The sequence below is a fragment of the Mastomys coucha genome, unplaced genomic scaffold, assembly GCF_008632895.1.
Source record: "Mastomys coucha isolate ucsf_1 unplaced genomic scaffold, UCSF_Mcou_1 pScaffold20, whole genome shotgun sequence".
NCBI classification, from domain to species: domain Eukaryota; kingdom Metazoa; phylum Chordata; class Mammalia; order Rodentia; family Muridae; genus Mastomys; species Mastomys coucha.
The window spans coordinates 20,102,810-20,116,866 of record NW_022196903.1 but is presented as its reverse complement, the minus strand read 5'-3'; the positions used below and the strand labels follow the sequence as shown (position 1 = coordinate 20,116,866).

At 41.7% G+C, this 14,057-nt stretch overlaps 1 protein-coding gene across 1 annotated transcript; it reads left to right on the top strand.

Moving 5' to 3' along the window:
• Nucleotides 1–2,153: 2,153 nt before the first annotated feature.
• Nucleotides 2,154–5,334, top strand: Tmem229a (transmembrane protein 229A). The gene has a single exon (XM_031380785.1). The coding sequence runs from the start codon at nucleotides 2,692–2,694 to the stop codon at nucleotides 3,802–3,804; it is 1,113 nt and encodes a 370-aa protein (XP_031236645.1). The 5' UTR covers nucleotides 2,154–2,691; the 3' UTR covers nucleotides 3,805–5,334.
• The last annotated feature ends 8,723 nt before the right edge of the window (nucleotides 5,335–14,057 follow it).

Sequence of the window (14,057 nt, the reverse complement as noted above, 5' to 3'; positions counted from 1 at the left end):
ATGTATGTATATAATGCTTAGAAGCTCAGTTTTTTGATACCAAAGACTTCCCTACATACTCTGTAAGTTTCACTTCCATTGTTGGGAAAAGTTAGAAGACCTATATCTTTAAAGTTTAATTTACTATTAAAAACAATCTAAATTTAAACTACCACACCTGAATGGCTGGATATATACTGTAGCTATGATGGAGAGCTATCTCTTGATTGAATAGCGATGCTGGAGTTAAAGTGCAGTTATTCAGTGTTAGAATGAAATAAGTCAAAACCAGTTTGACCTTTGTATGGAATACTAGCCAAGCACAATATTTATCATGAACGCTTATAATAATAGATTGTTTCACATCCGTTCACACCTTTTTGTTTTTACTTTTGTTGTGTTTTATTTTCAGTTTGAACTTTTCAGGGGAAGGGGAAGGGGAGGAGTTCTCACTATGTAGTCTGAGCTGACAGGAATTCCCTCTGTTTCCTGGGTGCTGCATCACTGAGCCTGGCAGGTTCTTTCCTCTCTCGTACCTACCAATTGTACATCTTTTAAAGAGGAAGTGCCATATATGAAGACAAAAACACCAGTGCATATTTTTAATGCATTTTTCTAAAGCCTGTCAGTGGTGGTTGCACTTTGGAGGCAGAGACAGGCAGATCTATGTGAGTTCAAAGCCAGCCTAGTCAACAAACCGAGTTCTAGGACAGCCAGTGCTGTTGCACTCTGTCTCGAAAAAGTAGGAGAGAGAGACAGAGACAGAGAGACAGAGAGAGAGAGACAGAGGGAGACAGAGGAAGACAAAGAGAGACAGAGAGAGACAGAGGGAGACAGAGGGAGACAGAGGGAGACAGAGGGAGACAGAGGGAGGCAGAGGGAGACAGAGGGAGACAGAGGGAGACAGAGGGAGCCTCTTACTGCACTTTCCCTTTTTCCTTTTCTGGGTGTTAGGGAATTTGGGCACCTAGAGCTCACAGCTACTTTGGGCCTGCTATCTTGGTGTGACAACCTGGAAGTCAGCAGAAGAAACAAGTTGCTAGCAAAGCTGGAGAAAAAACGCCTTGCTCTGACTTCAGACAAAACAATGTGCGTTCTCATCTTATTCTCCTAGCTAACTCACAGGCAACATGGCTACCATAGATAGTAGCTTAAACGGGTGAAATGAGTAAGGAAAAAGACAGGAACAAGGTTGCTTCAGAAATGGAAAATTTACCGGGATATGTTTGTTCTCCCGAAGAAAATATCTCTTCATAAAGCTTTTTATCCAAGGAAGATTTGAACCTCTAGACAGAGTAAAATTATTACCTTGTTTCTGCTTATACATGAACAGGAGAGGGGTATAAAGGTATAACTTATTTCTAAGATCCCTCCACCCGCCTCTACCTGAGAGAGCACAGAGAGGGAGGAAGGAGGAGAGAAAAGGGACAGGAAGCCAGGAGGGGGACTAAGGAGGGAAAGCGGCCAAGGCCGGAAAGAGCAGGGGGATGAGGGAGAAAAAGAAAAGACAGGAAAAGAAAAAAAGCTTGGCTCTACATTTCACTCTGTATTGACCTACTTCTGCAAGAACACCCCCACACCCCCCCACACACACACATACACACACACACACACACACACACACACACACACACACACACACACACACACACACACACACACCCTGCACTAGTCTGCACCAGTATCATCAAGCATGGGTAGGGGACACCCCAACCATCACCCCTACCATCCCACTGTAGCCAGAACACAACTCAGCTATGGCTACACTGGCCTCAAGTCTTTTTTTTTTTTTTTTTTAAATACTGCTGGCTTTGGCCCTGAGTAAACTAGCCTAAGCAAAGACTGAAAAGGAGGATCAGGCTTGGGGTGGGGGGAGTTGCGGAGGGGGGACAGCATTCAGTTGCAGGCTGCTCTGGGCAGGCAGGCGTAGAGTCTCCGGTTAACACTCTGTGACTGGGACACAGCTGGCTTTGCATAAGGACATTAAATATACAGCACCACAGTTTGGTCCCGGGCCCGGCCTCGGGCTGGTGGCACCGGGCCATTTGTCTCCGCCAGCCAAGGCCTGTCCCTGGTTTCCACGACACCGGGAATGCCCCACAGTTCGCCTTCACACCTGTTAGGGGCTTCTCCACACCTGCCACCAACCCAGCAGGAACCCCCTGCAGCACTCGCTCATGGTTGCAGAGATGGCCAAAGGGGACCCGGGCGACGCGCTGCGCCTTTCGGGGCAGACCCTTTTGAGCCCCGGCGCTGGAGGCTGGGCGGGGCGGGGGCTTGAGAAGGCGGGAGAGGTCGAGCCGGGAGGAGAGGGGTATGGGAAGGGCCGGGGGAAGGGCGATCTCCGCTCGCGTAACGCTCCCCGAGCCTGCCGCAGAGGCGGCGGGGCTGAGCCGCGGAGGGGATGGAGCTGCCACCAGCCTGGGCTCTCTTCCCCACAGCCACGGCATCGCCTCCCCTCGCCCGGCCGCGCCACTCCTTAGGCCGCGCAGGGTGATCGCCGGCGCGGGTGAGCAACATCTCACCCTGGACTGGAGAGGCGGGCGCGCCAGGGCCACCGCACGGGGACTCCTCGCGTCCCGGGCGACCTGCGCTTCTCCCGAGCGTTGGGAGACCCCGGTCTGAACGAAGCTACGTGTGCCCCTCCTCGTCCCCCGGGGCGGGGAATCGGTGCGAGGCTCGGCTGCTGGGCCCGGGGCGCCCGGGTAGCCAATGGCGGGCAGTGATGTGGCGAGTGAGGGGCCATCGCCGAGGGATAGCACGACTCGGAGACCCGGGGCCACCAGAGGGCTCCGTAGCCAGGCGGCCTCCAGCTGCCCTGAGCCGCTGTCCGCTGCTGAAGCTCCGGCCGAGCGCGGCACTCTGCCCGCCTGGATGCGCCTCTACTTCTACGGGATGCACGGCATCACCCTGGACGTGCTGGTGTCCTCTGCCAGGCGCTTCGCCCGCAGCCTGGATCCGCGGATGCTGGGCTTCTCTTCGCCCTACCGCTGCCTCCTGCACTCCCTCACCCACTTTGCCCTGGAGCAGCTCTACCTGCAGCGGCCGCGCTGCCCCAGCGCCTTCCTCTTCAATTTCCTGCTCTACCCCTCTGCGCACGTCGGGCTGCAGACCCTGGCGGGCCAGGCGCTCCGGCTCAGCCTAGGCGGCGGGCCGGGGGGCGCGGCGGCGGCGCCGGGGGCGCTCGACCTGGCGCTGCAGTACGTGCTCGCGCTCTACCACGGCCAAGTGTTCCTGAAGCGCTTCCTGCGTTTGCGGTACCCGCGGCGGCGCGAGCAGCAAACCAGGGACCCGCTACCGGCAGCCCAGGACGCCCAGATCCTTTGGGAGGCTGGTGGCCAGAGACGAGGACCCCGTGGCCCAAGGGGCACAGAACGATCCACTACCCAGGGACTGCCCGACCTCCTCCGCTTCCTTTTCTTCGGAATGCACGGCTTTCTGGATGAGATCTTCTTCACCTTCTTCTTCAATGTGCTGGGGCAAGGGGATGGGGCCAGCAGCGGCCACACATCCCTCTGGTCTTTCTTCATGTATGGAAGTTGTAGTTTCGTGGTGGAAAAGCTCTACTTCCATCTTCACCACAGCCGAGGCTGGGGCACCTGGAAGCGGGTGCCCATCTATGTGATCTTCATCTATGCGTGGGAGTTTTCCTGGGGTCTGGGACTTCGTATGTGCGGGGCCTGTTCCTGGGACTATTCTCACTATCCGCTTAATTTCATGGGCCTCATCACCTTGATGTATTTACCTGGCTGGCTATTTCTTAGTGTGTACCAGGACCTACTGTCCAACGTGTTGTGGCGGGTGCAGTATGTCCCAACGAACTAAGATGGGGGTGGGGGGGGAGAAAGAAAGGAAAGTATTGGAATCTGAAAAATGATGCAATTTATTTTTACACATTTTAAACAAGGTGGTTTTGCTTTCCGTCTTTTAATTTTTATACACTTTACTAAACTCTTCCAACATGTACTTGACATTTTAGTTGCCTGGACTGCTTGGAATCTACATGTAAAGTTCAATACTTTGAAATGTTACTCAAAAATAACTCAGAATATTTAACTCATAAACAGTTTAAACTTTACGAGGCCAAACAGCATAACCACTCGACCTTAACATCAGGAACGGGTAGCATTCATTTGACCTCGATGAGGGATAGCTATGAATTTTTCTGTTCTTCTGTGGAGGTTTTCAGACTAGAGAACAGTGACTTCTACACGTTTCTGATGTAATGATCTGTTTACTTTCTTTTCAAAGCAATTTCATTTTACCTTCTTACCACGTTTACCAATGGGGTCTGAGACTCCGTGTCTTGTCTGTCCTTCAGAAACTCCAGTCCACAGCTATTAAAGTGCCTCTGTCCAGCCTACAGGTGAGAGGAAGCTGGCAAGTGTGTGAAAACATCCTGTGAACTCATTTTGATGTGAGGAAGTTCTTTCTGTCAACCCCAACAGGTGACACTGTTTTGAGATATTTGATCACCATCTTGGAAATGATTGCTTTCCAATGTTGGCTAGCCTTAAACATGATGCGTGTTAACATTGATCAGACCATGGTGTTCTTAAAACTTTTGTAACTGTGCAATAACTTTACTGTTTACCCTATATGTCCCAGGGCTGAGTGAAGTTAGACCACCTTCAATAGTGTTCTAACGATAAGAACCCTTTTTCTACAGAGAGTTTCAAATACAGAAACAGTACTTTGGAATAAAATTAATCTGAATTCTCCCTTTAACTATATCAGGCCTAATTGGTTTCTCTACTTACTGGTGGGTATTTCTCCCACAGTCCTGCCCCCCCTTTTTTTCTTCCCAGACCTAGAATTTGGGGTCAGACAGATGCAGTCATGCACAGTATAAATCCATGATAGCTTTCTGACAGTTTATGATTAATTAATGTCTAAAAGCTTCAAAGTTAAATGAGATGATGGAAGCCATTCTAAGAAATGATATGTAATTGATTAATAATGTACTCTGAGGGTGTTTGTCGTTTTATTGTATTCAGAAGAGCAAGTAGGACCAAGTGCAGCTCAGCCAAGGATGACTAATAACCTCTCAGATTTCAGTACAAAGATAATTAGGAAAACTTAGAACGTTTCTTAATGAGTTTAAATCTTCCACTTGCCTGTGCTGTAAAAAGGGATGTTTTTGTTTCAAAGGAAAAAAAAAAAGATTGCTATGAAAATAGAAAAAAAATGTGTACTTACATGTGATGTGAGGCACAGTTCTAATAGTGCTGTATCCATCCACCCCCTGAGCTAAATTATAAGTAATGTTATATAGTCAACTGTACCTGTGAGATGGATGGTGGCCAACTAATTCTTTTTAACAACCAAAAGTTAAAAGGCTCTATGTCTACCAAAGGTTTCTCGTAATTTTTTTTATGACAGCTTGTCACAGGGCAAAGGTTTCTGAAAATGCTTGAGGGAGAAAATATCTAGGCAGAGACAGTAAAGCTAGACACTGGGCAAGGTATTTGTACTTCAAATGTAACACATGCATGGGAGTCTGAGTTTAGTGTGTCATGGCTGCACATCCCACATCCCTGGGAAAGCCGAGTCAGCGCATGGCTGCTGAAATGCTTATTAAATTGTCCACAGTCACCTCCTGTATCTGCTCCTGTCAGAGACACAGGAACGCACAAGCCTGACTCAGAAACCCCCCACGTAGGAACACAGGCCATTTCAGTCTCCTTTTAATATTACCCCCATCTAAAGGACAAAGCAAAGATTTTACTCATTATGCTTAATTAAGAAATAGTTCCCAGCACTTGGGAGGCAGAGGCAGGCGGATTTCTGAGTTCGAGGACAGCCTGGTCTACAGAGTGAGTTCCAGGACAGCCAGGGCTATACAGAGAAACCCTGTCTCAAAAAAGAAAGAAGGAGAGAGAGAGAGAGAGAGAGAGAGAGAGAGAGAAAGAGAGAGAGAGAGAGAGAGAGAGAGAGGAAACAAAAAGAAAAGAAAAGAGAAGAGAAGAAAAGACAAGAAATAGTAGCCAGACACTTGCCAGGACCATGTGGACACAGTAATGAAGCACTGGACGAATCTCTGTCCTTAGAAAGTTGGCAATCTACTGTTTCAATTTATTTGAAATTATACTCCTTTGTTGTTGGTGTTGGTGTTGGTGTTGATGTTGGTCAAGACTGTTGGTTTGGTGACAGGTATTGAGTAGCTGGAGTTCTAACTCTCATCAGTCCTGTCCCAGGAACACGACAATCCTTCATTCCTTAAAATTAACCCAGCTAACATTCCTCTGCCAGTTCTGCAGAATGCTAGTTGTGTATTCAGGAAGTCATTAGCTTGTCTGGTAACTCAGTGTATTGTTTTAGAGCTTCTCATTTTGTGTTTGTGCCACTTCTTAAAGGAGACATTTTACTATGATCTTTGAACCTTCAGGAAAAGAAAACCATCAGATCATTTAACTTTGTTATTATGAGTAGTTTAGAGGTGGAAATGATAACACAGTATGATAGTTAATATTTAAAAAGCATTTACTATCTGACAAAACTTCCCTAAAGTGTTTATGTATATTTATTATATAGATATCAAATTAAGAACACATTCTTAAATACTATGCCTTAAGTGAATATACATACAGTATATATTTTAAATATGTATTCATATATGTGTATATATTCACTTAAACTTGCAAGAACCCTGCTTTTATAGATGAAGGCAATAAAACTGAAGCCTAAATAGATTCAACCACTACCCAAGATATACAGCTTTTGAGCATTTTTATTTGAATTAATGGATGCTCGACTCCTCAGTTTGTTTGTAACAGCAGCTTGATTGTGCCTCAGCCTAATGGCCTCAGTGATTTAGATCTTGTCTGGACTATCCTTTCCTTGGCTGCTAGAGATGCCCAGACAGCTGTATAGAAGGTAGACATTGTTCACAAAAGATTCATGTTGCTTTTTTAGTATATGGTACATAACAAACTAATTAATATCAGGATAAATAACTGACAATCAGCCTTCTTTTACATTAAAATATTATGCCTTTATATTTAATCAGTGCTCTGAAAGGAAGCTCATCCTATATGCTAAAATTATCTGCAACATAAAAATGTAAAGCTAGTATGCTAAGACACAAAGTAGGTCATATCACAAGGTATGAATATACATAAAATTGATCACTGTTACACATTAAATCTTGTACTTAAAGCAGATATCATTGTAAGAACTAAACACATTCAATGTGAGAAAAGGGTTAGCCAACTGTGGTGGCACACAACTGTAATCCTAGTACTGAAGCTGCTGCAGCAGAAGGATTGCAGATTTGAGGTCACTCTAGGGCACATAATGATACCCTGTCTTTTAAAGGACCTATTTTTACAAAGACATTTATTTTGAGTTCTACTGAGAAAATACACTCTTAGTGGGGAAATAAAGTAAGAAGTGTGCTTAATACATACAATGTTGAGATTTCTTTTTAGAAGTACTTGAAACTTTAAATCAATTCTATTAATTTCTGTGACTCTAAAGATGAATATAAGCTCTTGAATTTCCATGTTAACAATGGATACAGAAGTCCAGATATCAAAGAAAAACCCCAATAAAGTTGCTAACACACTGCATTACTCCAAGCATTTCCATTATTCTGTGTACTTTATTATGTTGCCTTTTAATAATTGACAGTTCATACTGCAACATGGCAAGACACACAGTTTGGGAAGATATGTCCTGTTTTGTTGTTGGACAAACATACCTAATTGGCAAATCCTAACTTCTAACAACAAAAAAAATTTTTTTTAAGGAATTTTTATTATTTTGAAATAGTTTCGGCCAATTTGGCAGACCTGGTTCTGTTGCAGAAGGATGGAAGAGGGTTTTGTGGATGAGTTTGGCTCATCTTCCACTTTGAAGGTTCATCAAACATCTGCGTATTTCTCCAAAGCTAAGGTGCAGTTATGAAATACCCAGGAACGAGAAGCGATGGAATGTCTGCCACTTTAATAAAGCCGGGTTTCCATACACTCAAAGATATTGCAACTCTTTACCTTTGCAATTAATTTAGAGTACACAACAGTGGTTATTAGAGGTAAGCCTTTTCTTTACCTAAGGAAAGTAAAAAATAAAATAAGATAAAATAAAATAAATAAGTAAATAAGCATTGCTCCTTTGCCTCCCTCCTTCGGACACATGAACACCTACTTTGTGATGTCATGAGAGGTGACAGTAAGGGGAGGTTCTGTTGTGTTGCTAGGACTTTTTTTTCTTCTAGTAGAATTGGTAGCAGAGGAAGGAACAAAAGTGGTGATTGTCTGTGTATCTAATGGAGCCTATTCATTAGACCTGGCTTCATTCAACTTTTCACACTGTGGCAGCAGGCCATCACTCAGGCGGTTAATTCCAGTCACAAACAACCCAGATTGCAAAACGCTCTGTGGTGTGTGGAGAGAAGATTGCTGGTGAAAACACTTTCTCATAATGTAGGAAAAATATAAATTTGGATAATACTTGTCTTAATTTCAAAATGATCTTTTCTAGATTACTGGGCAGGGAGGGTGGAGCAGGAAGGACTAATCCTTGAGGTGGAGAAAAGACTAATATTCATCTAAAGTTTAGTCAGGATGTGAAACTTTACATGAAACAATTTTCCCAGCTGGAAATTAATGTATACTTACTATGATTAAGAAGATTTAAACTTTGAAAGAAATTATGCCCCTTGAAGCATTGGGCCTTTTTTTTTAATATATATGTCTTTTAATATATATCTTATATCTTTTAGTTTTGATCACGTATTTTATCTAGGAAACACTTTTCTTTGCCTATACATCCTCACTGACATCTCTGCCCATTTTTTTTTTTTAGATATTTTCTTTATTTACATATAAATTTCTCCATTCCCAGTTTCCCCTCCAAAAAACAAAGAAACAAACAAAAACAACAAAAACAAACCCCTGTTGCCTCCCACTTCCCCATGCCTGCCACCCCGCCCTCTCCCACTTTCTGGCCCTGGCATTCCCCTACACTGGGGCACAGAACCTTCACAGGGCCGAGCTCCTCTCCTCCTATTGATGATTGAATTTGCAATCCTCTACTATACACATGCTGCCTGAACAATCAGACCCCTCCATGTGCAGTCTTTGGTTGGTGGTTGAGACCCTGGGAGCTCTGAGGGTACTAGTTAGTTCATATTGTTGTTTGTTCTAAGGGGCTACAAACCCCTCAGCTCCATTGGTCCTTTCTCTAACTCCTTCACTGGGGACCCTGTACTCAGTTCAATGGATGGCTGTGAGCCTCTACATCTGTGTTAGTCAGGTACTGTCAGAGCCTCTCAGGAGATAGCTATATTTAGGGAAGCATTGGGCCTTATACACAAAGTCCATTCTCTACCCATAAAAAAAGCAGGCTTCCAAAACATTAGGAGCCAATAGCTTACCAATCATTGCATATATGACTCCAACTCCTCCTTTTTCTCCTCTTCCTCCTCTTCTTCCTCCTCCTCTTCCTCTTCTTCCTCCTCTTCTTCCTCTTTCTCTTTTAAGAAATTCTTTTTCCCTCATTGAAAATTTATGTTTCATTTTCTTGTCATTCTATAACTTAAGTTTTCAAATGATACAAGGCTTTCAGTATTTCAGAATGAGATTATTTTGAAAATAAAATCACCTTAAAGTACAGTAGTATGCTAAACATAAGACCCCTGCATGAGTCACTGAAGTTTCCACATGGTTAAAGCTAGGAAAATATTTGAACTCTATAAGCCTACAGGATATCACCTATTGAAATTCCCTGTTAACTTATCCAGCTATACTAGAAGGAAAAAGTTGAAAGGTCAAAGATATTGCTCAGCAATTTGGAGTTCTTGCCACACTGAAGGTATGAGGACCTCAGTTTGGATGTCAGCATCCACATACAAATGTGGGCAAGGACATGTGTACATGTAACCCCAGCCCTACAGAAAGTGACAAGGGGGCAGGATGGGGGACAGGTCACGGGGACTTCCTGAGCCACAAATCCTGCTTTAGATTCAGTGATAACCTTGTCTCATGGAAATATGGTAGAAGGTGATAGATCAAGACAATTGATGTCTTTTTCTGGCCTTTTCTCATAAACCTTCACTCCTACCTGACCATGTAGCTCTCCACCCAATACATACACATGAATCAAGAAGCCAGATATACCAAAGAGAGAAGTAGATAGTCAAGTACTGTTTAAAAACGCCATAAGTCAGCATGTCCATTTTAAAAATTGCATTTAATATATTAAAAATAGCTATACACTTATAATGTAAATAAATACTGTATGTAATATATTTTACTTGCTTATATTTTATACCATCGGTGCAGATCCTATAGAATATTAAATCCTGAACTTCAAAGTATTTGGAAAAACCACTATCTGGAATGAACAATCATGAAGGGGGATGTATAAAATGGTCACATTACATTGTTGTGTACCTTAATTAACTTTTAGAAGTTGACAGAAATTTCCTCTCATACATTAATGCCAGAGAATTATTTTCTTACCAACCTTTTTATTAAAAAGCAGTTCTTACTAACCTCTTATTAAAAGCAATGAATGGGCAGGAAGAAAAGTTGAGTTTCCTGGAGGGCAACAAGAAAAGCATTCATATTTCAAATTCTTAAGAGGAAGAGTTTAACAAAATCTGTCAAGGTACTTGCTCATCATGGAGATTTTCACAGACAGCAAATGATATAGGAACACAGAGTTGTCAGAGCTGGAGTGGAAGACAGTAGAGGAGAGGATGGCATTCAAAAGCCTCAGAGACCCAAGTGTGTTATTTTTCCAGCTAAAATATTTCACAAAGACAGTCTAAGTCTTTAAAACTGTAAAAATTACATCATAAAAAAATGTTACATTCACAAAATGCTACATACCCTGTCTCGTTGGGTAATAAATAAACATTTTTTTATTGTGTTATTATTGACCAATGAAAATTTTCTAATTTTGCATAGTAATTGGATTATTGGCAAAGCAACAGTGGTTTTAATAATAAAGCCATTGAAGTTTCTCCCCACTGTTCAGGTGAAGAAACCACAGCTAATTATAAATCAAAGATCATAGAACTGGTACTCTTGAGGAAACCAGAGATCATCTAGCTTGTCCACCAAAACCATACTTTTATACGGATCTTCTGGACACATGCACATCTGACTTCTTCTGATCATAGTCAATAATAGAGATCATCTAGTCTACTCAAACTTCCATTATCAAACCATCTACCCCCACTCTATGACTTAATTTACTAGAAAACTCCTAAGAGGCCAGTCACTGTGAGGAGGGTATACGTCAAATCCAGACACTGAGCTGGCAGAGTATACTAGACAGCAGTAATAAAGAATCTCTCCAGATGAAAAATATAATTTCAATTTCATTATTTATAGATATACACAAGAATCACTTTGTGTCTAGTAGGGAAAAACAATTAATTATTTTTTTATTCTTCCCTTCTTTGCTTAGGAGTTTCTATCTCTTAACACATGACACAATTTCTCTTCTGAGTTAATCTACATCCTGAGGTATTTTTAGTTTGTAGTCTCATTAAGGAATCCAAATTGTCCTTTAAAGCATCACCACCTCTAAATGTGAATTTAAAAGTAAGCTGATGTGCACCAGAATGATTGTGGTTGGCTAATGTGTTTGGCTATCTGACATTTCCACCAAAGCTTATTTGGTCATTTTTTTTTTCCTTCTTGATGTCTCTAGATTACTGTTGGTTTTAAAAATGACATTCTGGATTTTGGTAAGTTTTATATAACACAAATGAAAATAAAATGCTTCAATTCATTACATGTTTAATTACTGAGTATGGCAAGTGGTAAGTACTTGTTTTCATTTATGACTCTAATTCATGTCTTGCTATTTGAACTTTAAATATTATTAGTAGATTATAGTAGGCCATCCGGGGGGAAACAATAAAAAAAATAGAGGAAGTATGGATGCATGGGTTTTTATATGTGTGAATATATGCAGCATCTGTATATATGGGTACTTGGAGACAGAAAGAGAGACAACAAAGACAGAGGGAGACACAAACAGAGGAGGACACACACAGAGGGAAGGAGGGAGTGGGAAGGAATTCACTCAAGTTGTCAGTCTTTTAACGTTATTTAAGGTTTTAACTAATTGAACCTATCAACTCTACCAATTGCAATATATGCTCCTCATTCAATAAATTTAAGTGGGAAAAAATAGTTCACCAGTGGCCTTGCTGAAATAGCTACAATAATGTTTGACTACTAATGTAAACATCCTATTGTCAATCTAGTAGACACATAAAAGTAGCATCCCAAGTCTACCACTTATCAACTTGACATTCATAAATGTTTTCTTAAATTATAAAACACTGAAGAAATAAATGGAAGAAAACACTAGAAGATATAGCTTCTATGCTCACAGATGAGCAGAATTGGTGTTGTTAAAATGATTATATTATCAAAAGCAGTCTACAGAGTCAATGTCACCTACAAAGATATTTTTTACAGAATTAGGAAAAGAAAATCCTAAAACATATGGAAATGCAAATGACCCTAAATAGTTAAAGCAATCTTAATCAAAAAACAACAGTAATGGAGACATCACATAACCTAATTTCAAAATATATGACAAAGCTATAGTAACCAAAAGGTACGTTATAGGCAGGAAAACACATGTAGACAAATGGAATGTAATAAAAGGTTCAGAAATAAATACGTCCAGGTGCAGTCAACTGATTCTCACCAATGGTGTCAAAACATAATGTGGAAAAAAGATAGCCTTTAACAAATGGGTCTGGGTAGATATAGAAGAATGAAACAAGATTCATATTTCTCATGCTGAACAAAACATCTACTCAAAAATGAATTATATATCTTAATGTAATACATGACACATTAAAACTACTAGAGAAAATTCCTCAAGACAATGACAAAGGCAAAAGTTTTCTCAATCATATTCTAGCGTCTCAGAAAACTTCCTGCTCATGATTTAACCATGAGTTAATAACCCTCACTTCTAACATTACAGCCTTGGCCATAGGATGAAACTAGGGAAACACAAGAATTAAAATCACAGCAAGACAAGATCAGTATGTCTCCAGTATTGTGGAGTTCAGCTTAAAAATGAAGTGACAGTTCCTGGGTATTAAAAATAAAACAGCTAAGAACATGGTTAAGTGAGTGTCTTCATAGGATAGCAGGCATCTTTTGGGTATATTCTCAGGAATAATATAGTTGGGTCTTGATGTAGAACTATTCCCAATTTTCCAAGAACCACCAAATTTATTTTCAAATTGATTGTAGAAGTTTGCACTCCCATCAGCAATGGAATGTTCCCCTTGTTCCACATCCTTGCCAATATGAACTGTCATTTGAGTTTTTGATCTTAGCCATTCTGACAGATGTAAGGCAGAATCTCAGAGTCATTTTGATTTGCACATCTCTGATGACCAAGGATGTAGCTGATGTTCACAGCAGCTTTATTCCTAATAGCCAGAAACTGGAAGCAACCTACATGCCCCTCAACTGAAAAAAGGACAAAGAAAATGTGGTACATCTACACAATGAAGTACTATTCAGCTGTTAAAAACAAAGACATCATGGAATTTGCAGGCAAATAGGTGGAACTTGAGAATATCATTCTGAGTGGGGTAACACAGACCCAAAAAGACATGTATGATATGTGCTCACTTATAATTGAACATTAGACATAAAGTGCAAGATAATCAGACCCAAAGAAATAAGAAGGGTCCAAGGAAGGATGTGACCCTCTCATTCAAGTGGAAAAAAAATAGTCATAAGAGGTGGATGGAGAGAGAGAATGGGATAGTCATTAAAGGGAATCAAGAGGGATATAGGGGTGACCATCAGGTGATGGGAGAGGGTACAGAGTAGGCTAAGTGAATGGAAATTGGTGTCTGGCCCAGTCAGATTGGCTAGGATAAAAAACTCAGGGGACAGCAGATGCTGGAGAGGTTGTGGAGAAAGAGGAACATTACTTCATTGCTGGTGAGATTGCAAACTGGTACAACTACTCTGGAAATCAGTTTGGCGGTTCCTCTAGAAAATGGATATAGTTCTACCAGAGGACCCAGCTATACCACTCCTGGGCATATACTCAAAAGATACTGCAACATGTAA